Consider the following 26,231-nt stretch of genomic DNA (forward strand, 5'->3'; position numbering starts at 1 on the left):
CCTGAATTCTGGTCCAAGCTGTGATCAGATAGATGGGGAAGCAGAATCTTTTCTTTCCTCTGGCAGAGAGCTCATTCATTCCATCTTTTGAATGATCTTTGCACAGGGATGGATAGCTCTAGCATTTGTGTTCAGAAGCTGGGGCCAGAGGCTAAGATCTGCTGCAAATTCAGCTTTTATTTTTTGGATTCACAAAAGACCTGCCAAGAAAACCCTGCCCGTGGCTTGCCCCATGCAGACCGGAGAGATGAGCTCAGCCGCTGGTGGTACGTGGTCAACGTGTGGCTTTATCTTTGCTCACTGGATGGGAGTGTTTTCTTTCTCTCAGAGGCATCCTGCTCATCCCACACCACTCCCAACAAACTAAGAGGGGGAACAGCCGTCAAAGAGCAAAGCGAGGTACACTCTCCTTCTTGAAAGGGACCCTGGAGGTTATTCCTGGGTGGTGGGTTATGGTTATGGGTGATGTTTCCTTTTTCCTCTAGTCTTATGTATATTTTAAAATTTTCTACTCATACCCTGGAACATGTATTTGTTTTTGCAATGGAAAAGGTTAAAAAATAAATTAAACTGCACAGGTAATTTGTGAAATAGGTAAAACAAAACAGCTGTATATCGAGAGGAATGATATATATTTATACTAGTATTTCATTCCACAGTTCTTAAGTCAAATTCCTGCATACTTGGTTCAAATCTCTCTACCTACACCTCCCCCTCCCCCCCGCCCCTGCAACCCCACAGCAGCTTTATAGAGACAAGCTTTAATCTTAGGAATTCCACTTGCTGCTGAAGAACCAAGGAACAGTCAGAAGGGAAATGCTTCTGCCGTAGGTAACGCTGTTCTTGAGGACAGAGTCATCAGTGTGCCTGTCATGGGTCAGGTGTGACTTTTAGTCTACAGCATTTGAGCTTTAGATTATTACTAGAAACCACCTATGTCGCACTTACTATGTGCCAGGCACAGGTCTAATGCTTTGCCAGTTAACTTTTTTTTTTAAATATTAAAAAAATATTTTTAGGGAGAGAGAGAAATATCGATTTGTTGTTCCATTTATTTATGCATTGATTGGTTGATTCTTGTATGTGCTCTGACTGGAGATTGAACCCACAGCCTTGGCATATGCAGACGATACCCTAACCAACTTGAGCTACTAAACTTCTCAGCGACCACGTGAAATCGAGACTTCATATTGTCTATTTTCATTTTAGAGATGAGGAAACTGAGATACAGATAGATGAAGTAATTGGCCCAACGTCACACAGCTAATAAGAGGCATGGCCTGAATTTAAACCCAGAACTGTCTGGCCCCAGAGTCCCTTCTCTCAACGACTACACTAAATTTCCTCTCAATTGGAGGACCTCTTCCCAAAATCCTTAGTAGGAAATTCAACTACAGACATTATTGAGGTTCTCTTCTCTTCTCCACAAGAGCAAATAAGAATCCTCAGCTTGGAGAAAGGAGGGGGTTGGGAGTCCAATGTACGCCCACCTGTGGCTTCCTGGTTCCATACTGGTGGTCACCCTCAGGGCTGGTTCTTCCTGCTGGCTCAAGGCAAACAAGAGAAGCACAGGGCTGTACAGTGGGGCCTTGACTTACGAGTGTCCCGACTAACGAGTTTTTCGAGATACGAGCTGTCTCTCGGCCGATTTTTTGCTTTGAGTTTCGAGCTAAAATTTGGGTTACGAACCAGCTTCGGATACCCCACCGCTAGTTGGCGCAGCGAACGTCACAGTGAACGCCACAACATCAGCCCAGCATCACGTGTCTCACTCGCTCCATCATGGAATGAATTAAACTCGTAAGTCAAGGCTCCACTGTATTGTGCTCAAGATTGACTCTCATCAGGACCCTTCCCCCTACAGGCCCCCATCTATGGGGGCTCAGTGGGCACTCAGGGCTCAGGCTCTGTCCAGTGTGGAGACCCCATACACCAATCAAGCGTATAGTCTGTAGTAGGCAGTTCTACAGACATGAGCAGAGCAAGGATGATGGGCCAGATACATAAGGTCACCGGGATTGGAAAGCCTCAGGTGCCTAGCAACAACATTTGTAGGATGTACCTGGCCCCCAGGGTGACGTTTCCTCCTCTAGCATAACACTGGTCTTGAGGTTTGGACCCTGTGACCTTTCCCTCCCAGCGATAACATTGAGGCCTCAGTTATATTTCAGCTCCAGGCTCAGATAAGCAATAAAACCAGCCACGGCTGACATCAGGACCAGCTGCATTGAATAATGACCCCCTTCCCTGGCTCCGGCCAATCACTCAGTGGAGTCCACAACCTGAAAGGACACACCTGGGAAACTGCTGAATATTCTATTAAGATCTTTCCCTGGGACTGCCCCTAAAATCTCCTCCCTTAAGACCCGTAGGATGAGGACCTGGTGCACCCTCCTCCAGTGAGCACGTGAGTGCCTTTCCCTTGCGCCCCCCTCCCTGCCCCATGCAGGGTACCTTTAGCTTCCTCACTCCCAAACTCCAAGGGCCCTTCCTTTACTTGTTTTCCAAGCCCATTTCTACTAGGAATTACTTCTACCTCTGTGATTTACCAAATACATGTTCTCTTACAGTTTGGGTCTTGGCTCTGAATTCTTTCCTAGCCAGAACCCAAGTACCACGGTTGCTGAACCCAGGTTCGGTCTGACCCAGGGGTGGGCAAACTTTTTGACTCGAGGGCCACAATGGGTTCTTAAAGTGGACCGGAGGGCCGGAACAAAAGCATGGATGGAGTGTTTGTGTGAACTAATATAAATTCAAAGTAAACATCATTACATAAAAGGGTACGGTCTTTTTTTTTTTTTTTTTTAGTTTTATTCATTTCAAACGGGCTGGATCCGGCCTGAGGGACGTAGTTTGCCCACGGCTGGACCCCATCCTCCAGACACCTGGTGCTGTTCCTGCCGCCGACAACAGTCTCAGGACATTTCTGCCTGCCTTCTCTGCTCATGTAATGGCCGCTGTCACCTCTTCCTCTGGACACCCAGCCGGATCCTCAGTTGTGATGAGACAAAGGATTTTGATTGGAGGAGGGGTCAAAGGTATCGTAGTGCTGATCCCTCCTACCAGGGTGGGAGGTGGGGAAGGACGGACTGTTGGCATGTAGTTATATGTTGAGACATCACTTATCCTATTGCAAATTCCCATGTGAAATGAATCACGAGTGTAAGGAAGCCGAGGTGGGAGAACTTAGGGACTAGCAGGTGGAAAGGCAAGAATCACTTGAATATGATTGTTCAAAAACACTTGAACCCCACTCCACGTTTATGGAATCAGAATTCCCCAGAGGATTTTAGGATTTACTAATGTTTGGCATCCTTTGGTCTGCATCGTCGGGAAAATTTTTGCTTCACCCATCAACTGGCATCCTATTGTTGACCAGAGAAGTTAGAAAATATATAAGGCCCATCAGAATGGTCAGAGCAAACCTCGTAGATATGCCCCAGCTGCAAGGGGTGGCAATGATGTGTGTGGGTGGAGGGTAAGATCGGCGGGGGGGAGGGGGGGGGAAAGGGGGGGGTGGGGGGTGTGGGGGTGTGGGGGGGAGTTGTTTTTGAGGTTTATTCATAGAAGTGCAGTTAGAGGGAAAGTCAGGGCACTGATTAGGAGAAAAAGTGTTCAGGAAAATTATCTGAAATTTGGGAGTAAAGTAAAAAGATGATTGTCTGACATTTTAATAACCTGCTAGAGCATTTTCTAATAAGCTTGCCTCTGCGTCATCTGAGCCTCTGGGAATATAACTGTGTTTGACCTGCCATTCACAATTAGATTCCATTTGTTTACAGCTCTGAAAAGTGAGAGATTAAGTTATGTTAAACTGAGAAGGGGCTTCCCCCCCCCCTTCTCCCCTGTAGGACATTACTCAGTACTGAATCTGAATTAGCACCCTTATTTCAGCATGTCCTTTTCTACTGATCTTATAAACCACATTTCTCATTTCCTCATGGAACTGGCTTTGTCTCTCTGCTAGTTCCCACATTAAGGAGTTACATTAAACTTTGAATGTGCTTATTATCTCTTCATATGAGAACTATGATTACCTTCAAATGATGCTTTTACAAAGCACACTGAGCTTTTTTAGGTCTGAGGAGTAAGCTGAGGCAGTAAGCGGGGGTGGGGGGGTGGGGTGGGGGGGTTGGGGGGGGGCTCTAGACCAGTTAAGGTGAGCAGTGCAGGATGAAGGTCATAAAGGCGACAAGGTTGTCAAGTGTTCTCTGTGTGTGGCACCCTGGGGGAGAACAGGGTTGTTTTAAGGCACCATTTTGGACCACTCATACTTCTTGCCCTAAGAGGAAGTTCAAAGCTAAGATCTACACTCAATTGCTCTTCCTTTCCTCAGCCAGCACTTTTTTGTTTATTTTTCTCTTTTCCTGTCTTTATGTCACTTGGTCTTTCTCTTTTTTTCTGTGCTTGTTATTTGACGTACCTTCTTACAGAAGCTATTAGAATTCCTGTTATAACTAAGGAGAAACAAATAGCTCAATAAAATAGAGGGAGATGTCTCAATATTACACCCTGACCTAAATTGATGTGGTTTTTCATAGTTACTAGGCTCTTTGTCTTTATTTTATTTTAGTTAATATCTGTAGTGTCCATCAGTTAGAAGTGAGAGCTATAAGTCTAGATATAGGTCTTTACTATTATGTCAGAAGATAGCAAATTTAAAACAGAATTTATCCAGCTAAACATTTATATTTAAGCAGGCACAAACAGGCAGGGTAGGGTTAGGATTAGAATTAGTTTACAGGCCACCTATTTGGTAAGCTCAAGAAAGTGCTACTTCTTTGTCTTTGATAGCACCTTGCCCTAACTGGTTTGGCTCAGTGGATAGAGCTTTGGCCCATGGACTGAAGGGTCCCGGGGTTGACTCTGGTCAAGGGCATGTACCTTGATTGCAGGATCAACTCCCAGTAGTGAGTGTGCAGGAGGCAGCTGATAAATGTTTCTCTCTCATCGATGTTTCTAACTCTCTCCCTCTCTCTAAAATTAATAAAATAAAATAAAAAAAGAGTAAGAGTAAATACATCAAACACTATTTAAAATAAAAAGGAAAGGCTCTCCAGAGGCCATTGTGGCAATGTTCAGGGGCGAGCTTGCCTTACCACCGAGGTGAGTGAGGGGGCCAAGAATCCTTCTAGGTCAGCAGTTGGACACAGAGCCTTTGAAGATCAAGCCTCAAGAGACATTCCCAAAGTGCAGGAGGCTTTTAAAATTTTTAGACCCTGTTTGTACAAAGATGAGAGTGCCTCTAGTATCTTTGGCAAATCCACGTATTTAAAACATCAAAGGTTTCACCAAAAAGTTCTATTTCCATAAATGGTCATTGTGCTAATTAACAAAACTCCTGGTGTTGGTTGGAGATAAAGTTATCTGAAGCATTGGCCTTAGCCATCTCTGGTGCATGGCCTTTTGATTAAATGCTACTTGACCATTCAGCCCAGGGCAATCCACTTCTAGGACATAGTTGAAAGCTAAAACCCGCATGCTATCCTGTGGGAAAGTGCTTTAAAGAATTTCCCAACCACATCCCATCCAGGATATGGAAAAATTCACTGTGCTCTCTCTGGCTGGTATAGGAATTAAATGATAAGCCACAATAGCTTTGAATCAGCCTTGATTAAAATTAATTTTAATAATTTCATAGCAGTAAGTGTGACAGAATAGCAAGTTGTCAACGCAAATGCTGTTGAGAAGGCAAAGCACTGCTTTACGTAGATTAGGGAGATGAGAAAATATTTATACACCAGTTGCAAAAAAGAAAAGAAAACAAAACAACAAAAACGCTGGGGTTTAACTGATTTTTAACCCATATCTTGTCATCATAACGTTGATTTTCGAGCTAAGTTTTCTAGAAAGGCAGAGAGGCAGTTTTCCTGTAATAGCTGAAAGTTTACTTAATATAAGTCTGAAAAGATCACCCACAAGTCATTTTGAGACCATTAGTTTGTGTTATAAGGAACTACATTTGTTAGAATATTTATTATGAAGAGCAGTGTTTATCACTTAAAGTTGTAAACTGAATTTGTCCCTGGAGGTGGAATTAATGGCCAACCATGGGATCATTGATCCCCTGACTATGAACTCTTGACCTTGTTGTAATTAACTTGTCATTGTATGCAAATCAAGCATTTTTTTTGGAGGAAGTAAGTTCTAGCCAAGTAAATGTTAAGTATGTGATTTCAGCAGATAACGACACAAAGCAAGTTCTTTCTTCCACTGTGGCTTTAGACCTGTTTTCCAGCAGCCTGTGGAAGCTGTGTGGCAGAATTACTGAATATTCCGGATACAGTTTCTGAAAATGATGCTATCCTGTGGATGAGCGTAAAGCCCAGGCTTTGACTGTACAAAGGTTAACTATTTTTTTTGTTTATGTTTGGTTTCTCAATCTCTTCTCGTCTGCTTTCTGTCATGGATGCAGAAATCTTGTCTCTCCAAAGAGCATAACTTTGCGGATTAGCCTTGGATTCCAAGAACACAGCAAAGTGCCGCTCCCACTGTGAGTACTCAGCCAGCCTTCCGCTGGTGATAACCGGGCCTCTTCATCTCTTCAAGGATCCAGCTTGGGTGTGAGGATGGAGGGGGGTAGTTTAAAATCTTTGATGTCTTCCTCTCTGAGTCAAAAGGAGGAAGTCCTTTATGTCTCCGTGTTTATGGGGGATGGGGAACAAGACTTGCTTTCAGATCAATACAGATTTGAGAACGAGGTGAGGCTATTACCAATGGGAGCTAGTTTGTCCACTAATAAGCACATATTCTTCTGATGGTGTCTCAGATTGGCTCATGGAGTTGACAATTATCCTTCTTCTTCATGGCTGCTAGCATCCAATCTCCCAAATCATCCACAAAGATACTCTTACGGACATAGTATTACATTTATTGCATCATTTCCCCTCTTACTGTATCTGACCTAACAAGGGCGTGTGAGGGGTGGCTTATGTCTGAGATTCTGCCACAGCCTGGTTTTTATACAGATCTGATGGAATACATTGAGTAACAAATTTGTGGCTGGGATTGCCTAATTCATTCCATTAGGTATAAGTAAATGTCTTGAATTTTTTAAAGCACTATAACTATAGCCATGATTTAGGAATTCCCAAGTTTAGCACCAAGTCTTCTCTTGCCAGCCTCAAATTTCTCATACCTAGCTCCTCAATAATTCTTTCCTTTTCAGAAAGTACTGTGAACTCCATCTTTTGTGTAAACTTTAGGACTTTTGCAGGGTCTGAATAGTATTAATTCCTTGGTTACATCCCATGATCTATGCTCCTGTTCATCTCTGCTTTCCTGGGATCATATTTTCATTTTCTGCCATCTGCATCGTCATGGAGACACTCTTATTTGAGGCAGTTTTGAAATAAAAGAATGATGTGTCCTTTTTGAACCTCAAGTTTTTTTTATTAATGTATTTTTATTGATTTCAGAGAGAAAGGGAGAGGGAGAGAGAGATAGAAACAACAATGATGACAGAGAATCATTGATCACCTGCTTCTTGCACGCCCCCTCCTGGGGATTGAGCCCGAAACCTGGGCATGTGCCCTTGACCATAATTGAACCCGGGACCCTTCAGTCTCCATGCTGATGCTCTATCCACTGGGCCAAACTGGCTAGGGATGAACCTCAAGTTTTGTTGACAAAATGAGGTTTGACAAGATGATCCATAAGATCCTCTAGGGCAGCGGTTCTCAACCTGTGGGTCTCAACCCTTTGGGGGTCGAATGACCCTTTCACAGGGGTCGCCTAAGACCATCGGAAAACACATATATAATTACATATTGCTTTTGTGATTAATCACTATGCTTTAATTATGTTCAATTTGTAACAATGAAAATACATCCTGCATATCAGATATTTACATTGCGATTCATAACTGTAGCAAAATTACAGTTATGAAGTAGCAACGAAAATAATTTTATGGTTGGGGGTCACCACAACATGAGGAACTGTATTAAAGGGTCGCAGCATTAGGAAGGTTGAGAACCACTGCTCTAGGGCTAAATTCTCTGAATATACAAACATTGTAGCTGGATGTTGTATTTGACTCTAGGGTTCCTGGTAGCAAAAGAAAATAGGAAAGATGTTGAATTATATGGTGTTCATTGTCTGACAAAAAGTAGTGCAGGCTCAAGTACGAAAGTAGACTATAGGGCCCTGGAAAAAGTTTTAAATTGTGTCTGCTCGAAAGTCATAGTGATGATCCTGAGTTACAAGTGACCAAAATTCAAATTGAGTTAGCTTAAGCAAATAAGGTAATGTATTGATTTACACACACACACACACACACACACACACACACACGAAGGACAGGTATTTGACTATCCTCAGGATTTCATCTCTGCTTTCCTCTGTGTGTTTGGGATCTGGCAGGAAGGTTTTACAAAGCTGAAACCATAGCAACAGGCAAATTCAACATTGTATCTTTAAAGCTTCATAACTTCATAACCAGAGATGTTGGGAAAAATCTAAGGGAAGATTTTGATTGGCCAGGCTTGGGTCACATGCTGACTCTTGGATCAATCATGGTGTGGGGCCTGCAGCTCCCTCCCACTGGAGCTGAGGGGGAAATGGAATTTTCCCATTAGGAGGGTGGCTACCATTCCAGGTAGGCAAAAAGGAAGTGACTGCTTCACCACGTCATGGTTGCTCCCTTCCCCCTTCTATTCTAGGTTCAGGTCAATGACATAAACTTGTCCTTCTCAAAAGTCCACTATACCCCCAAAGCCCCTAGGTCTTTTAAAAAAATTGTGACTTAGCTCCTGACTGAGGTTTACCTGCTCAGTGTCTACCTTCTCAGTGTCTCTCAGTGCTTTTCATGGTCGTGACTAGCAACCTTGATAATTTAATCTGTGCTGCAAACAGATAGGCTAGAGGTGATAAAGACCACATAGGTCACACTTGCCATCCAGTAAAGTTGGGTTAATGTACTGAGCAAGGGGACCACACACCAGAGGGATGATGGGGCGCCTCACCAGACAAAGGGAGACACCAACTTGGTATATAATATTGGGGGGAAGGGTGGGGTTTTGGTAAAATTTCAACAAAGCAGTGCTGTGTTTGCTCAAAGCAAAGCAAGGCTGTGTATGAAGGAGTCAACATCAGGCCTGGGCTGAGATGAGAAAACTCAGGATCCAGTTTCCTTGGAAACTAAAAAGTGAGGATAAATGTGGAATGTTGTGTGTAAAATCCTTATCTGAAGCTCTGCACCTACGATGGAAATTGAGGCTGTTTTTCTGTTAAAATGACTTAGATCCTTCAGGCAAGAATGAGGTGTTCATTCTCAAGAAATGTGGTTGCAAACAGCAAAGTTTTTTGACAGTCTGTGTTTTTAGAGAACAAGTTTTCTCATGTTCTTTCGTTAATTAACAAAAGCATCCCCCACCCCCCCAGTTTTGCAGGAGAAATTCTTCCCCCTCCACTCATCATACATGGTGGGGCAAAGGCAGGTTTACAGTTGTGTGTACACGAAACACAGTATATTCTTGGTTTTTTAAAAAAATGAATTATTTTCCATAAGAACAACTGTAAACTACCCTGTCTATACATACTCTTGATTAAGGCCTCTTTTGAAATAAGAGCATGACTTTTGTAGTCAAGCATCACGGAGTGAGTTAAGGTGGAAATGCTATGGCAGTTATAAGGATAAGTTGGAAAAGGTCTTTGGGAGTTTAGGTATGTCACTGAGGCAATTATATGCCATTTATTCACCCTGAAAATATTTGTTGAGCTTCTACTATGTGCAAAGGAGATACAATTTCTATCCTGGAGCAGCTCACAATTTAGTGAGGGAAATATCATGGAAGGAGACAAACCCAGAACTCCAGGATAAGGGCCATCGTGGATTTTGGCATAAACGTTTGCGAAAGCAAAGAGGAAGGAACCGTAAGCTCTGATCTAAGGAATTTGGTCCCACTCATGGCAAGAATAATCAGTGAAAGGAAGAATCTGAGGTTTTAAGATAAGGAGTTTGCATTTGGAAGATGTCAAAAAGTGTAACAGATACTGTTGATAAGATGCCTCAGATCTGCCCAGCACAGCTCTGAGCTCATCTGCCGCTGGTGTATAGTTCCTGAGCATGCGCACAGCCTCCCACCACAGAGTTGAGCTTCTCCTCATGAGGCTGTCTTCATTGCTAAGGTTGCTCACAGGGCAGCCTGGAAGTGTCGAGGATTTAATTCTTCCTTTCCTTCAGGGGCAATCCTCACTCACTGAGGAGTGGCTTCTGGTGTCCAAATCCCAAATGTCTTCTAATAGGACGTTTTTGAGGGTCATTATTAGTTTCTCTGAGGGTACCCAGTGGGATCGAATCCCAGTGGCCTGCAGAGGTAACACACTCATGAAGGCACACTTTTTGGTTTTTATTCCTTTAGGTCTTACTTTCTATATTCCCTTTCTTGCTTCCCTGGATTGCTTTTCTGAATATATTGCCTACACACAAGTCCTTGTCTGAGGTTCTGCTTTTTGGGGAACCCAAGCTAAGATAGCAAACGTCTCCCCTGTAGGGGAATAGCGCACAAGGAGGAGTGGGAAGATGGCTTGAAGGTCAAGGAGAAGACACAGAGTAGAGGAAAGTGGTGACTGCTCTGAGGTAATAGAAGAAATAAGGACCTTGCTACCTAGCGTCAGTGTTAGAGTTCAACACCATGAGCCTAAAGATATCTTAGGTTCTGAGCTACTGCCTTGGGGAATGACAGGGAGACTAGAGGAGGGGGAGGCTGTTGAGTGGGTGAGTCACAGGGAGAACTTGGCTTTCTGAGCAGAAGGAGGGAATAGAAGATTGAAAGCACTGATTGGCATTAAATATCTGAGCTGAACACTTGTTGCTGAATAATTTTACAAGTGATAACTTGATTATTTCCCTGAGGGAATCAGAACATTTAGTGAGCACTTACTGCCTCAGCTCTATGTGAAGTGACTATTTCTGAGTAGAACAAAACTCTGCTGTTATCCCCACATCGTGAATAATGAAGGGACAATTGATAAAGAGCGGAGTAACCTATCATTTTGGAAGTTATCCTCTATGTAGGATGCTCTCTAGGTTTTATGCCCAATTTAACAATCTTGGAAAAGCACAGAGAAGCTTGAATTTAACTTTGCTAGTGACATACTGTCTTTCTAATGGCAGCTTATTTCAGGAAACTTTATGTAACTCAATTTTCTCAAACACTCAGGCCAGAAACTAAACAACACTCCATCCCAAGAACGGGCCTTCAGGTTTTGAGACATTGTATACAGAATGTGGTGGGGATGGTAACTGACCACCCCCTCCTCCCCATCTATCCTCCTCCTTCTATGATAATAGAGTTGAGCTGGGCACATGGCTGCCTACTTGGAAATCAAATCCTAAGTCTTCCCTGCTGCTGGGTGTGACTAAGATCTGACCAATGGAATGTGGTGGAAGGAATGTGAGCAACTTCTGCTTTGCTGATTGAGGAGAAAGTCTCTAGGTTTAGCTCCTTCTCCCTTCCCACTGGCTACCCTGGTGGTACTTGCAGAAACCTCAGATGACACATTGAACATTAGCCTGGGTCCCTGAATGACTGCGTGGAGGAAAGCCTCTGGCTAACTTGGAATACCGCACTTGGACTAAATTGTTCTTTAAGCCATATTATTGCTAGGTCTCTTGTTATAGCAGCTTAACTCTTACCCTAACTCCTATATACGCACATGTAATTACTTATATGTTTCCTTTGACTCCATCCTGATCCCGAACCTGGTTGGTGTGAGCTAGTTCAGAGCATCCAAGGAGAATACAGACACTTGAGCTTTACTCTGCCTGGTAAAGGTTATCAGTGCAAGGAGTGTCTGTCATTGTTCAGTGTATTAATTTACCTCTCCCTCCATCCGTCCCTCTACACATCCATCTAAACATCCATTATACATGATGTTTTGAGACCTAATATGTGCAAGACTCTTTGCTAGGGGATACCCAGGAGATATGGGTGACACAAAGCTGAACGGTACCCAGTCCCTGCTCTCAATGAGCTTATAGTCTAGAGACGTTAGGTAGAGAATAAATTATTAAAATAGGGATAGTTAGGGTCAACTTTAATTCTAGAAATCTTAATTAAATTTGAAAAAGGCTAATTTAAATTATTATTATTATTATTTTGAGAATGCTCTCCCTGGTAAGTTTTTTAGTTCATTTTCAAGGTCAGTGTTCACAGAGTGAAGGACCATTTTTATTTAATGGCAACAAAGCATGCCTAAGCACAAGCAATGTGTTACTCACCATAAACACAATCCTTGCTCCTCCCCTCTGCGCCCCCCCTCCCACTTCCCCCTGGGAGAGTATTAAACACTGGGAAAGCTGATGTGTATCCTTGAGCCTTCCTGTACTCTAGGCTGGAACAGCTTCTTAAGGGATGAAGACAAGAAGGAGAAATTGAAAGGACCAGCTTGCAAGGCTTTTCCAGGTAGGAAGAAATGCCTTTACCCAGGGATAGTTTTTATTTGGGAACTCTAGTTTGTTTCCATTTATTTTTGCAAATACACTGTTCTTTTTCATTTCTAGGCAGAGATAGAGACAGAGACATATAGACAGATAGAGGAGAAAGAGATAAAGACCGAAAGAAAGACGTTGAATAGCAAAGAGATGGAGAACCGTTGAGACAGGGAGAAAGACGCAGAGAAAACAAGCAAACCCAAAGAATATGTTAGATATACAGAGGAAGAGGAAGCTCTAAAACTATGACAAAAAGAGACCTGCAATTCTCTGGACTTTTATTGAGCAGGAAGATGTAAGATATCATGAGATTGCTTCCAGAATTTATCTTCTGTGTGGAAAGGGGAAACTGACTTAGGGGACTCACACATGTCGCATGAATTATTTCACTGATGCAAATTGTTGGGAGACTTTAAGAATGAAGACTAGTGTTAGAATGGAAGGCCTAAGGAAGAAGAAAACACTAGAGCAGTGGTTCTCAACCTTCCTAATGCCACGACCCTTTAATACAGTTTCTCATGTTGTGGTGACCCCCAATGTCATTGTTACAAATTGAACATAATTAAAGCATAGTGATTAATCACAAAAACAATATGTAATTATATATGTGTTTTCTGTTGGTCTTAGGCAACCCCTGTAAAAGGGTTGTTCGACCCCCAAAGGGGTCGCGACCCACAGGTTGAGAACCGCTGCACTAGAGATTTAATGAGTGGACAGACTTAGTAGAGAGATAAAACTTAGCTAAAAATGACTCTCCCTTTTACAGCATTCTCAGGGCCAATAGGGGCAATTATGAGTTAGAAATAAAAGTTTTCATCCCTTTAGTTTGCCAGGATTCATACAATTTGACTACCATTATTTTCCTTTCCATTTGACAACCAGACATAATTTTAATAATTAAGTTAAATGATTATTTCTATTTTTAATGAAAAATTTCAAACATACAACAAAATTTAAAGAATTCAGAGAACACTCAACACTTAGATTCACCGTTAACATTTTAATACAATTGTTTTCACATATCTACCCCTCTATTTACTTTAATCCATCTTATTATTTTATGCATTTTAAAGTAAATTATATACATCAGTACACTTCTCCCTAAATACTTCAGCATGCACATAATTTGCTAGACTTGAGGAAATGATTATTTTGTAAAGATCTGCAAGAAAAGTTAAGATAAAATTGATCAGTTTTAGATTTTTGTACGTAATTTCTGAATAACTGGGGCTGATATTTCTACACTTAAATTCACTGAACAAACATAGGGATGGTGATGACTATTAAGGATGACTTCTGTGGGGTGAAAGGGAAAAAATTTTGGCTGAAAATTATTCCACAGGATCTATAGGAGAAAAATCTATCACCTTGTTGTCTTTTTTGTATTGATCTTCAGAAATAAAGAAATGGGCTCAGGGAATACCAAATACAGACTTTTAAAATTTTAGTCCTTGAGTGGGTAACCCACAGGCTTTTGAAAGTGGTCTGCCATCACATAGTTCTGTCTGGTAGTTTCTGACTCATAGGAATGGGCTTTGAAAGGTCAAAGGATGTGTTTATCTTGACCCTGAATAAGAGGACTAAAGCCATGTCTACATTTTTTCAGAAACAAAAAATATGATGTGTTACAGAGTCACTAGGAAGTGAAATGATAGATATTTTCTCCCTGATGTTTTGGCCTGAAATATTCTGAATCTGAAAACATGATAACTCCTTTTAAAAAGATCATACAGAAAATTGTTTGGCTTAAACATTCCACTCTAATCTTGTGTCTTATGTTTGAGCAGTTCACTATCTAAGTGAATTTTTGTGGCAGTGAGTTTTAGAAGATTCATCCTTCTGATCGTATCTCTCCCCTGCCCCCTTGGGCGTGGGTTACAGTCACAGCTGAGCTTCATCTTAGATTTCTCAGAGATCTTAAACCAAGTACCTCCTTCCAATACTATGCCCATGATCTGGTTTTACCCATTCTACAAACTTGCCAAATGTTTAGATTTATACTGTTGCTGTGATTATATTTTTAATACATATGAATAAAAACATAACTGTAATTAAAATGTAAAAGTAAACCCAATTGGCTTTGAGTCCTTCATTTACCAAAAAGTAATGGCATAGGGCACCAATCTTTGTAAGAGTGTCTCTAAATCTTTGTATAGAACATTCTATCTTAAGAACAGGAAGTCATTTATTCCCCCTTCCCCCTCCCATTGATTCTTAGAGGGGGGAGAGAGGGAGAGAGAAGAAAGAGAGAGAGAGAGAGAGAGAGAGAGAGAGAATGGTTGCTTCTCGCATGGCCCCAACTGGGACTGGGAATCAAACCTGCAATGCAGGTACATGCCCTTGAGTGGGAATAGAACCCATGACCCTTCGGTATGTGTAGGTTGACACTCTTAACCACTGAGCCACACTGGCCCAGGTGGAAGTCATTTTGAGCAAATGAATTTAAGCAACAGATATTTGTGGAGCTCCTACTATGTGCCATACCCTGGGGATACATCATGGAAACAAAAAGATTTCTCATAGTGCTTCTAGCTAAAGGTGGGATTGTAACAACAGATAATAAAAATCATGATGAATGTTATATAGCATGTTAGGAGGCAATAAGAACTATGAGAAAAGAGGAAAAGCAGAGCAGAGTAAGGGGGTTGGGTGTACTGGGAGAACAAGGGTGGGTAGAATTTTAAGTAGAATGGCTAGGGCAGATTAACCGTGAAGATGATATTAAAGCAAAGACTTGAAGGAGGCGAGGGAATTAACCATGCATACATGGGGATATGTGGGAAAGAGTGTTAGAGGCCAAGACCGTAACAGGGACTGTAACTGGCTACTTGAAGACCATCCAGTAGGCCAACATGATCAGAGTTTAATGAGTACGAGTGAGAGATGAGTCAGAGAGAAGCTGTGGGCCAGATCACACAGGGCCTTGTAATCTCCTTTGTCTTTTTACTCTGAGCAAAGCAGGGAGTCACTAAAAGGCTCTGATCAGAGGTGACTTAGGTTTTAAAAGGATTTCCCTGAATATATATTGAGACTAGACTTAAGGGAGCAAGGTTAGAAGCAATAGAGGAGATGGTGGCTCAATACAGGTTGTAGGAGAGGATCAGTTTCTGGATACACAGCTTTAATGGAGAGCCAACAGGTTTTCCTGGCAGGTTAAAAATGTAGGAGGTGTATGTGAGAGAGAAGTTCATGGATTTGGGTTGTGCTATGCAAAGGTTGCACTTGACATGAATTGAGAGAAATGAAAGGAGGGAGTATTTTTTTTGTTTTTTTTTTTAAAGAGCAAAGAAGGGAACTGTTCTAGGTGCTGAGCATATACAGGGATGAAGACACAGTCTTAACAAAGACTGGTTATTCATTGAAATAAGTGCACAAGGTTCAGAGAAAGAACAGAACAGGAAGCGATTTGCCATCAGCCTTGGGTCAGGGAGGTAACATCTGAGCTGGGTTTTGAAAGGAGCCTGCCAGGTGTGTGTGTATGTGTGGGTGTGTGTGCACGTGTGCACATGTGTTGGGCCAAGGAGTGGAGTTCATCCTTTTAGATAGAAGGAAGGAATAAGTGACATACGGTGAATCTGCAAAGTCTAAGTGAACTTGGCAAAAATTCACTATCTTATAATTTTGTAACCTTCAGAAAGCTAGCCTAGTCAATGCATCTTACAATCTATAAAGGAATAACTTTATCTTTCTGAGGGCCAGTTGATGCATTTAGTGGGTACTTTTTCAATATATTTTTTAAAATTTCTTATGCACTATTTAAGATAAAAAAATGATACAGAGAATAGTTCAATGGCACTTTGTTATTTTAAGCTGAAGTCCTGGGGATTAAAGTAAAAGATTCAGCTCAAAGAACATAGGCAGCTAGCTTCAAAGAGCGTGAGTCATCCAAGTGACCACACTGCCACCAGCTTGGTGTCACACCAGGTACCCTAGTCCTTTGATTTAGGGAGTCTTCTCTCACTGCTATAAACTTTCTGTTACAACCCAAAATCTCGCTTTCATCACAGCGTGGTTATAGCCTAGACATAAGGAAGCAAAAATGTCATCTCAGATCTTTGATTCAAGCAAAGCATTTCTCTTGGAATAAAAACCGCTGAAGCTTGGCTCTGTCAATGAGAAAGGATGGAATTTTGGGGGACTTTGTTCCACAGATTATCACTTGACAGAAGTAATGGTAACCTCTCATGTTTTGTAGTTTTTTACAAAGTCCTTCCTCTCCCATTAGCTCATGCCATCCTGCCAAGTGGTGATGGCAAGGTGTCATTGTCTCTATTTCATGCTGCCAGAGCTGAGGCTTAGAGAGTTTAAGAGACTTCCAAGAAGTCACATAATAAGGATGTGGCAGGGGCGACACTTGAACCAGAAAATTCACAGTCAGCTTCTGTGCAAATTTTACTGTTCCACACTACACTCTCTCCAGTGTCTGGGGCAACCTTCTTCTTAAAGGACATAGAAATAAAAGACCATGTGTGTGACACCGGACTAGATCATGCAGAGGGCCATCTTGCCCTTATTCACTATCGAGACCTGCTCCTTCTATGTTTCCTGGTGGCAGGAAGTAAGGAGTGACAGAATGCCCTGACCTACTCATGTCCTTTGGAGAGAGGCACTGATCTGCTAGTGGATGGTAGGCATCCTTCCACAGTGAAATGTTTCAGAAAGACAGGGTAGCTATTCCCAATCCCCTGGCAAGACCCAACTCATGAAATGCTGGGGTGAGTTTATAAGCCACACATAAGTTGAATCTGAGTAAATATTTTTTATTGGATTAAATCATTCAGCCATTTGCTTACCCATGTATATAATGTTCATAAAAGAAAATGTTCATTAGTTGGCTCCAATGTAGCCAGCACTACAATGATTTCTCAGACCAAGTCTCCACCTTCTATGTGTTCACAGCCCAATGAGGGAGATAAACAATTAGGCAGGCAATGACAACGCAATATGGCAAATGACATCACTGATGTATGAACCAGGAGTTACAGGAAACTAGATGAATCAGGATATGAAGAGGGCCTAGGATAGTTAAAAAAAAAAATGCCCAACAGCTGAGGTTTTGTTTAGTTTCAAAATTTTAAGCACCTCACAAATTAACTGTGTGCGGATCTTGTAATTACCATAGCTAATGGGAGTATCATGCCGTCAGCACCCACTCACTGCTTTGCTGAACTGTGGCATTGTCATCTTTACCCCTCCCTGGAGGAATGCTCCAAGATTCTGCGTCTTGTTACACTTTTCTTTTGGAACCTAATGACACATTAATTGTCATTGAAATGTTTGACACAGCCTCCCTCAAATATTTTGCAAAAAGTTGTATATATATGATCCAAGCAGTCATAAGATTTGTGAATGGGCACAGAAAGCAAATGTTAATATTTATGCAAAAGGTTAAGGCTAACCTTTAGTTTGTTTTAACTGTCAGACATGCTGTGTGGTTTTTAACGTGTTGTATACAAAAAAAAATCTGTTTATGTCCCCCAATTGTTTGCCTCCTGGAGTTTCCTGTTGCCCAGATGTGGTACGCTGTAAGTCTGTCTTGTAGGAAAGCCAAATCTATGGTGCTTAAAATATGAGATAGATAGATAGAGAACATAGCTTCAGATTTCAAAGTAGAGTATAATTAGAAATTAAATAAAAATGTGTTAAATTAATTTGCATATTTGCATTGGGCCTTTCATCCAAATATATTGCAACTTCTGCTTATCTCTTAGTCATTTAATCATAAAAAAAGGTTTTTGAATTGATCCTCTCTTCCCTTTCTCCACCTACTTAATAATAGACACTTGATTTTCTCCATGTGGCGCTAATAACAGATGAAAGAAGTACAGTTGCTGTTGAAGATCAGTGGAGCAGACATCTGCCTGGGCAGAAACCATTGCATGCTAAATGTATGGAAGAATGATTTTCAAAATGTGGTCCCTGGGACCAGCTCAGCATGCAGATTCTCATGCTCCATCCCAGACCTACTGTACAGGAACTCTGGAGGTGGGGTCCAGGAAGATGGTTTTTAACTGGTCCTCTAGGTCAGTGGTCGGCAAACTGCGGCCCCTTGAGTGTGGCTCTTCCACAAAATACCACGTGCAGGTATGCACATACAGTGCGATTGAAACTTCGTGGCCACACTCAAGGGGCCAAAGAGCCGAATGTGGCTCGTGAGCCGCGGTTTGCTGACCACGGCTCTAGGTGATTCTGATGCAATGCTCAAGCTTGAGAACCACCGTCATAGAACATGAGAGATGGAATCTTTACTTTTATGGTTAAGGGGTCCTCAGAGAAAGAATAGAAATGCTGAAGGAGACTGGTATATAAAGCATTGCTAATTTAATTAAATAGAGTTAAAGTGGTTTATGGTTGAAGATTGAGAAACTTTGCCCAGGTCCCCTCTTCTGCCCCACCTTCTCATTTCAGGTATTTCAGAAAAAACAAAGGTCTCCATAAAACTTATGTCTTAAGAGCTTGTATAGCGCATTTGCTCCAGAAAGGCTTACCCAAGTCCCAGCACTCCATAACCTTAACTCCCCCAGTGGTTCTCAACCTTCCTAATGCCGCGACCCTTTAATACAGTTCCTCATGTTGTGGTGACCCCCAACTGCAAAATTATTTTCGTTGCTACTTCATAACTGAAATTTTGCTACTGCTATGAATCGTAATGGAAATATCTGATATGCTATATGTGTTTTCCGATGGTCGCGACCCACGGGTTGAGAACCGCTGCCCTAGACCTTGGATGAGCTCCATTTGGGTGTCTAAAACAACTCCTGTGTTTTTGCACATGCTTGTTCACTTGCTATTTTCTACTCATCCTTCAAGTCTCAATTCTAGTGACATTTGCTCCGAAGCCTTCACCCAAGTGAAGGGAAGTGCTCACCCACTGTGTTCCTCAGCACCTTGTATAGATTTCTACAGTATTTTGCTCACCTCACAATGTTGCAACTTATTCATCTCTGTCTCTCTAGTAGAGTTCCAAGTCCTCTTTCAGTGGTTCTCAACCTTCTGGCCCTTTAAACACAGTTCTTCAAGTTGTGACCCAACCATAAAATTATTTTTGTTGCTACTGCATAACTATAATATTGCTACTGTTATGAATCATAATGTAAACATCTGATATGCAGGATGGTCTGAGGCGACCCCTTTGAAAGGGTCATTCGACTGCCATAGGGGTCGCGACCCACAGTTGAGAACCGCTGTCTCAGATAAAGAACTATTTCTTTAATCTGTTATTTCTAGCAGCCAGTGTCCGGAGCAACCTTCTTCTTAGGGGACACAAAAGAAATAGGAACTATGTATGTGACTCTGGACTAGATACTTGCAGAGGGCCATTCTTGCCCTTATTCACTGCTCTTTCTATGTTTCCTGGTGATAGGAAGTAAGGAGTGGCAGAGTGTCCTGACCTACCCAGGGCCTTTGGAGAGAGGCCTGATCTGCTTAGTGGATAGTAGGCATCCTTCCTGAATGAAACGCTGCAGAAAGACAGGGGAGTTATTCCCAATCCCCTGGCAAGACCCAACTCATGAAATACTGGGGTGGTGGCAAATCAATGAAAGATTTGCACGAATATCAAATGCCCCCCCGCCAAATTATTATAATCTACTGAATATTTGAGAGTAAATTCCTGATCTTAAGACCCTTTGCTCCATAATATATTGTGTGTATTTCTTAATAACAGGGCATTCTCTTTATATGACTACAACACAGTGATCAAAATCAGTAAATTTGACATTGAAATGGAATTATTATGTAATATTCAGTCCACATTAAAATTTTATCTGTCTCACATAATGTCCTTTATAGCAATTTTTTTGCAATCTAAGATCATATATTGCCTTTAGCTGTCATATCTCTTTTTAAAAAATTTTAAATTAAATTGATTTTTTAGTTAATTCTCACCTGGGAATATTTTTTCCTTTGCTTTTTCAGAGATAGTGGAAGGGAAAAAGGGGATGGGATGGAGGGAGGGAGGGAAGGAGTGAGAGAGAGAAAGAGAGAGAGAGAGAGAGAGAGAGAGAGAGAGATGAGAGAACCACATCAACTGGTTGCCTATTGCACATGCCCAGACCCGGGCCATGGAGTGAATCAAAAACCCAGGTATGTGCCCTTGATCAGAAATTGAACCTGAGAGTTGGTCCTATGCTCTAACCATTGACCAACACTAGCCAGGGCAGCTTTAGTATCTCTTTAGACTGTTTTCATCTCAGTTTGTTCTTTAGCTCTTCTTTGTCTTTCATAATAATACTATTTTTGAGAGGCACATGCCAGTTTCTTTTTAAGACTGTCCCCAAGTTTTCATTTTTATGATGGTTTCCTCATTATTAGAGTTAGGTCATGGATCTTGAGGAGGGCTACCATATACTAGTAAGTAAGTGATGTTGAGTTTTCTCATGTGTAATAACATCAGGAGGTACTTGATGTTGGTTTATCCTATTATTGTTGACTAGAGGCCTAGAAGTTTGTGCATGGGTAGGGTCCCTAGGCCTGGCTGGATATCAGGGCCTTCCAGCTGCCTGCTGGGGCCTTCCTTCATTCTGCGTCACCCCCTGGTGATCAGCACATGTCATAGTGAGCGATTGAACTCCCAGTCTCCCAGTTGAACTCCTGAGGGGATACTTTGCATAGTAGCCTTTTTAATATATAGACTAGAGGCCCAGTGCATGGAATTTATGCATGGGGGAGGGGGGTCCCCTCAGCCCAGCCTGCACCCTCTCCAGTCCAGGACATCCCTCTCACAATCCTGGACTGCTGGCTCCTAATCGCTCACCTGCCTGCCAGCCTGATTGCCCCTAACTGCCCCCCTGCTGGCCTGGTCACCCCTAACTGCCCCCTCCCTGCCGGCCTGGTCGCTCCTAATTGCCCCCACCCCCCGCAGGCCTGCTTACCCCTTACTGCCACCCCTTGCCAGCCTGGTTGCCTCCAACTGCCCCCTCTCCCAGCCTGGTTGCCCTTAACTGCCCCCCCCCCCCCACTAGCCTGGTCACACACAATTCCCCCCCTCGCCCAAGTTGCCCCTCATTGTCCCCCTGCCAGCCTGGTCGCCCCCTACTGCCCCCCTCTGCCAGACTGGTTGCCCCTAACTGCTCCCCCCCCCCCCCCCTGTTGGCCTGGTCACCCCCAACTGTCCCCCTGCTGGCCTGGTCATCCCTCACTAGCCCCCCTGCTGACCTGGTCATAGGCAGCCATCTTGTGAGGGTGTGAGGGTTAATTTGCATATCACTTCTTTATTATATAGGATATTAATTATGGTCACTTGGTTAAGTTGTGTCCACCATGTTTGTCCATTGCAGACACTTTTTTATTCTCTTTATAAGTAATTTGTGAGGGGATACTCTGAGACTGTGTTAAAATACTGTTTTAGCATCACTTAATGACTCTTTCCTGAATCAATTATTACTATGGTGGGTACAAAGTAATTATTTTAATTGAACAAATTAATCTTAAAAAATAAATTGTCCTAATGAGTTAACTGTTTAAACAGCAAACTTTGAGAGAAGTCTTTCTCTACCCCAAACCTATGAGAATTATTTCCAGAAAGAATTGTTGTCTGATGCTATCTCTACCTAATTGCACTTCATTTAATGGCTTTGTTTTTTGTCTCCACGATGGGCCCTGCATGTTCAACTGCAAACCCCCTTCAGCAGCTTAAATTCAATATAAACATCTTCATGGAATAGTATATATAATATAGATAGTAAGTCCTTAACATACAGACCTTTTTCTCTTTGTTGATATAGCACACACATATGAACAGCTGTAAAATGTTTATAAACATTTGACTTTCCCACTAGATTTCCATAAACAGCTCTGGTGCTTTATTTACAACTAACTAAAAAGACTTTTCATTTTTTATGACTTATTGCATTATACTAATAATTAAGTCATAATGAAATATTAAAATGTAGATACTCTAATTTTTTATTCTATCTAACTTTATTAACCCAAGACTTAAAACAGTTGAAGTATACACTGGTGTGTGGAGCCGGTTACTGGCCTGTGAAAGCTGACAGTAAATTTTTAGAAACTCTGCAAGCCAGTTGTTAAATACAGACAGTTTGAAATTATATTACATAAACTTAAAATTAAATGAATTATATTAAAGATAGTGAGTACTCAAAAAAGGTTGACGGATAGTATATTATTGTAATAATAGTCATAATCAAAATGTATGATTTTATTTTGGATTATTCTTTTCTGGCACTGTCAAACTCTCAAGGTCTTTCCTCCCATACTGTCCTTAATCCATTAGAACAGTCTGTTCTTTAAGATTTATGCATTCATTTACTTGCATTTATTTATTTATTTATATTTTTATTGATTTCATAGAGAAAGGGAGAGGGAGAGAGAGATAGAAACATCAATGATGAGAGAGAATCATTGATTTGCTGCCTTTTGCACACTTCCTACTGGGGATAGAGCCTGCAACCTGGGCATGTGCCCTTGACTGGAATCGAACCTGGGACCCTTCAGTCTGTAGAAACTGTCCACTGAGCAAAACCAGCTGGGGCCATTTACTTGCATTTAGATGAAAATTCATTGGGGGAATAGGATATTTATAATCTTAAAGTATCTTTTTTTTAAAAAATATATTTTATTGATTTTTTACAGAGAGGAAAGGAGAGAGATAGAGAGTTAGAAACATCGATCAGCTGCCTCCTGCACATCTCCTACTGGGGATGTGCCCGCAACCCAGGTACATGCCCTTGACCGGAATCGAACCTGGGACCTTTCAGTCTGCAGGCCGACGCTCTATCCACTGAGCCAAACCGGTTTTGGCAATCTTAAAGTATCTTTGCTCAAATTACTTATATGCCTCCTTGAGGAGGCATTAATGGGAAGTTGATGTAGAAACTGAGGGACAGAGAAATCCAATTATATCACATATGTTTTGGAAAATCACTGGACCAATTCCTTGGGGGAATGATTGTAATATAGTGGACGATAGAGTAGGTGTTTCAAATCAGCATCAAGCTCTCTGAATTATCACATAAACCTTGAGAGGTGAGCTGGCTTGCTGAAATCCACATGGAACAAATGGTCAAGCTGAAACAGAATCAAGGCCTGTGGGCTCCCTCTGAAGTCGTGACTTCTCCCGGTATTTTCTGTTGGCATGGAAAAAAATAGATGTGTATCCGTGAGTCACCCTTAAGGAGTAAATTAAGCCTGCACAGTAGAAATGTGTCTTCAGGGAAGCAGGGTGACTACACATGTACATTCTGAAAAGAGGATCTCAAATGTTGGGTGGGTGGCTGCTATTTCTGAGCATCATGATATCATTTTCATACAATATTCTGCTTAAAAGGCCCAAGATTTAAAAGTGATTTAGATACTGAGATTCTTGCTTAAATTCTTTGATAAGTTTAAAGAATGATCCTTAGAGTTTACTGAATTTCTTTTCATTTCTGGTATGTAAAATTTCTTTCCCCAAATAGGTTGTTCAGTTCTGTAAACACAAAGTTTGGAATTCCATTCTCTGGAGCACCAACTACAGTGTTTTAGACATAAAACTGCTCTTTGAAGATCTAGTTGGTGGATAAAGGAACTTAGGTCTTGAGCTCATACGCTTACCCCAGGGTAAATTGCTCACAGGTCTTCATTTTACATGAAGTGGACACAGGGAAGTCAATGACAGTCTGGACTTAACAGATTTCCATTGAAGAGTTTGAAGCAGATGTTTTGAGGTCCAGGCATGCACCCTGGACAGCACCTGACAGTGCACGGCTATGTAGCTTTGGTATGCTACTTACCTTTTGGGATCTGATTTCTTCATTTCCATCAATGAAATGAGCAGAGTAAGATTTGCTCTGCTGGCCATTCCCAGGTTCGAGGTGAGGAACATGGAGATATTAGCATAGTAGTTTACAAACAGCAATCAATTTAAAGTGAAAACCACACAAATTAAATAAAAATATGAATCAAAACACACAAACTAAGTACTTTATTAATATGCAATGCAAAGTATCAGTGCTCCTCTATTTCTTTAGATTCTGGGTTTCAAATTAAGGGGAAAACTTTTTTTTACTTTTACATAATGGGTTTTCAAGAAGATGTTTTCTATTTAACAAATACAGCATGCTTTCTATGTCCAGGCAGGAGTAAAGTGTTTCACAATAACGAACTCACTTAATCCCGATGACAAGATTCTGAGGTAGACGCTATCATTGCCCTCATTCTACAAATGGGAAAACTGAGCACAGAGATGCAAAGCAACTTGCTCAAGACTAACGATTAAGTAGTGGATCTCAGACGGAAACCCGGGCAGTCTATTTCCAAGATTACTTACTTTTGTTCCTGCACTGTGCTGAGGATGCCTGGCTACGAAGATAAAGATGAGGTGTTCTCTACTCTAGTTGGAACAGCTCATTCAATTGCCGTGTTGTTCTCATTTGTAAGCCATAGACTTCCTTAGAATCAAAAAATAGACAGGGAATTGGGAGTGGATGGTTTCCATGGGGGCCTTTGGAACTGGCTCCAAGTTTAGGAGAGGGAAGTCTGATGTTCTGCTCCTTCTGGGAACATGCGAAGTATTTTGAGGCTAGCCTGATTTTATCAGGCAGATGTGCTCCTGAGAGATTTGAATATTTCTTCATGCCACAAATGTTTATCAGGTCATCCAGTGCTTGTATAAAAATACCAGCAAAATCGTCCAGAAATGTTTATGTTCTAGCAAATAAATTCACTGTGGGAAACAAGTTCTACCCAGGCCCTATATGCTTTCTCCTTTTATAGTCATATCTGGACAACTTTTAACAGGGAAGTAAGTCTGAGGTATACACTCAGTGTTTACAAGATTCTTCCTGAGTTGGGTCAGCAGGAAACAGTGTGACAATATTTCCTTTATTTTTATATTTTTGTCTTTTCTTTTAATTGAATTTAGTGGGGCGACATTGGTTTGCAAAATCATACAGTTTTCAAGTATACAAATCAATGAAACATCATCTGCACGCTGCATCATGCACCCATCACCCCAAGCAGAGTCTCTTTCCATCCCCATTCCCACCCGCTTCTTTGCCCACCTCCACCGACTATATATTCACCTTCTTTCATCCAGTCCCGCAGCCCCCTCCCCTCTGACAGCTGTCAGTCTGTTCCATGTAGCCATTCCGCTGGACCTATTTTGTTTGTCAGTTTATTTTGTTCATTAGAGTCCACATATAAGTGAGATCATATGGTATTTATCTTTTTCTGACTGGCTTATTTCACTTAGCATAATAATCTCCAGGTCCATCCATGCTGTTGCAAAAGGTAAGATTTCCTTTTTTTTTTAAAAAAATGGCTGAGTAGTATTCCACTGTGTAAGTGTCCTTCTTTATTTTTATAAAGCTTTCACCTAGGAAAAGACAGTTGGGCTTTAAAAAAAAAAACCCAACTTAAAAAAAAAATCAAAAAAATCAAAAAAAAATCAACTTCATTGACATATAATTAACATACAGTATGATGCATTCATTTTAAGTGTATGAAGACAATGTTAACTATGAGGTTTCTTTTTCTCTCTAGGAAATATCTAGAATGGAGACTCGGAAGACGTTCTGGGTGGCTGTCTTTCTTGCAGCTAGCTTTGGCTTCATCAACTCACAGAGAATTGGTAATCCATCAGATTCTTAAGCCAACATGATGACCTTGCCAGGAACGCAGTGGTAGTGACAATCTTAGAAGAAAATATATCAGGACCTTCATAATTAATAAAAGGGAATTGGTTCTTTAAAAAGAACTTAGAATCTGGAAACTTTTAATGAACAATGGCCTCCCTTTTTCTTCAGAGCTTAATTTCAAATGACAAAAACAAACAAACAGATATTAAAAAAAT

General features: G+C 41.5%; 1 protein-coding gene across 1 annotated transcript in view; it reads left to right on the top strand.

The window, feature by feature from the left end:
- The first annotated feature begins 232 nt into the window (after nt 1-232).
- Nucleotides 233-26,231, top strand: part of LOC138992387 (collagen alpha-4(VI) chain-like) — a 111,586-nt gene continuing 85,587 nt past the window's right edge. The window contains 4 exon segments of the mRNA XM_070391119.1: nt 233-263; nt 266-311; nt 313-403; nt 25,925-26,009. Of these exon segments, the coding sequence (XP_070247220.1) occupies nt 233-263; nt 266-311; nt 313-403; nt 25,925-26,009 (253 nt within the window).

This window comes from Myotis yumanensis, unplaced genomic scaffold (assembly GCF_028538775.1).
Source record: "Myotis yumanensis isolate MYYU_CA2020_CCGP unplaced genomic scaffold, mMyoYum1.0.hap1 SCAF_14, whole genome shotgun sequence".
Lineage (NCBI taxonomy): Eukaryota > Metazoa > Chordata > Mammalia > Chiroptera > Vespertilionidae > Myotis > Myotis yumanensis.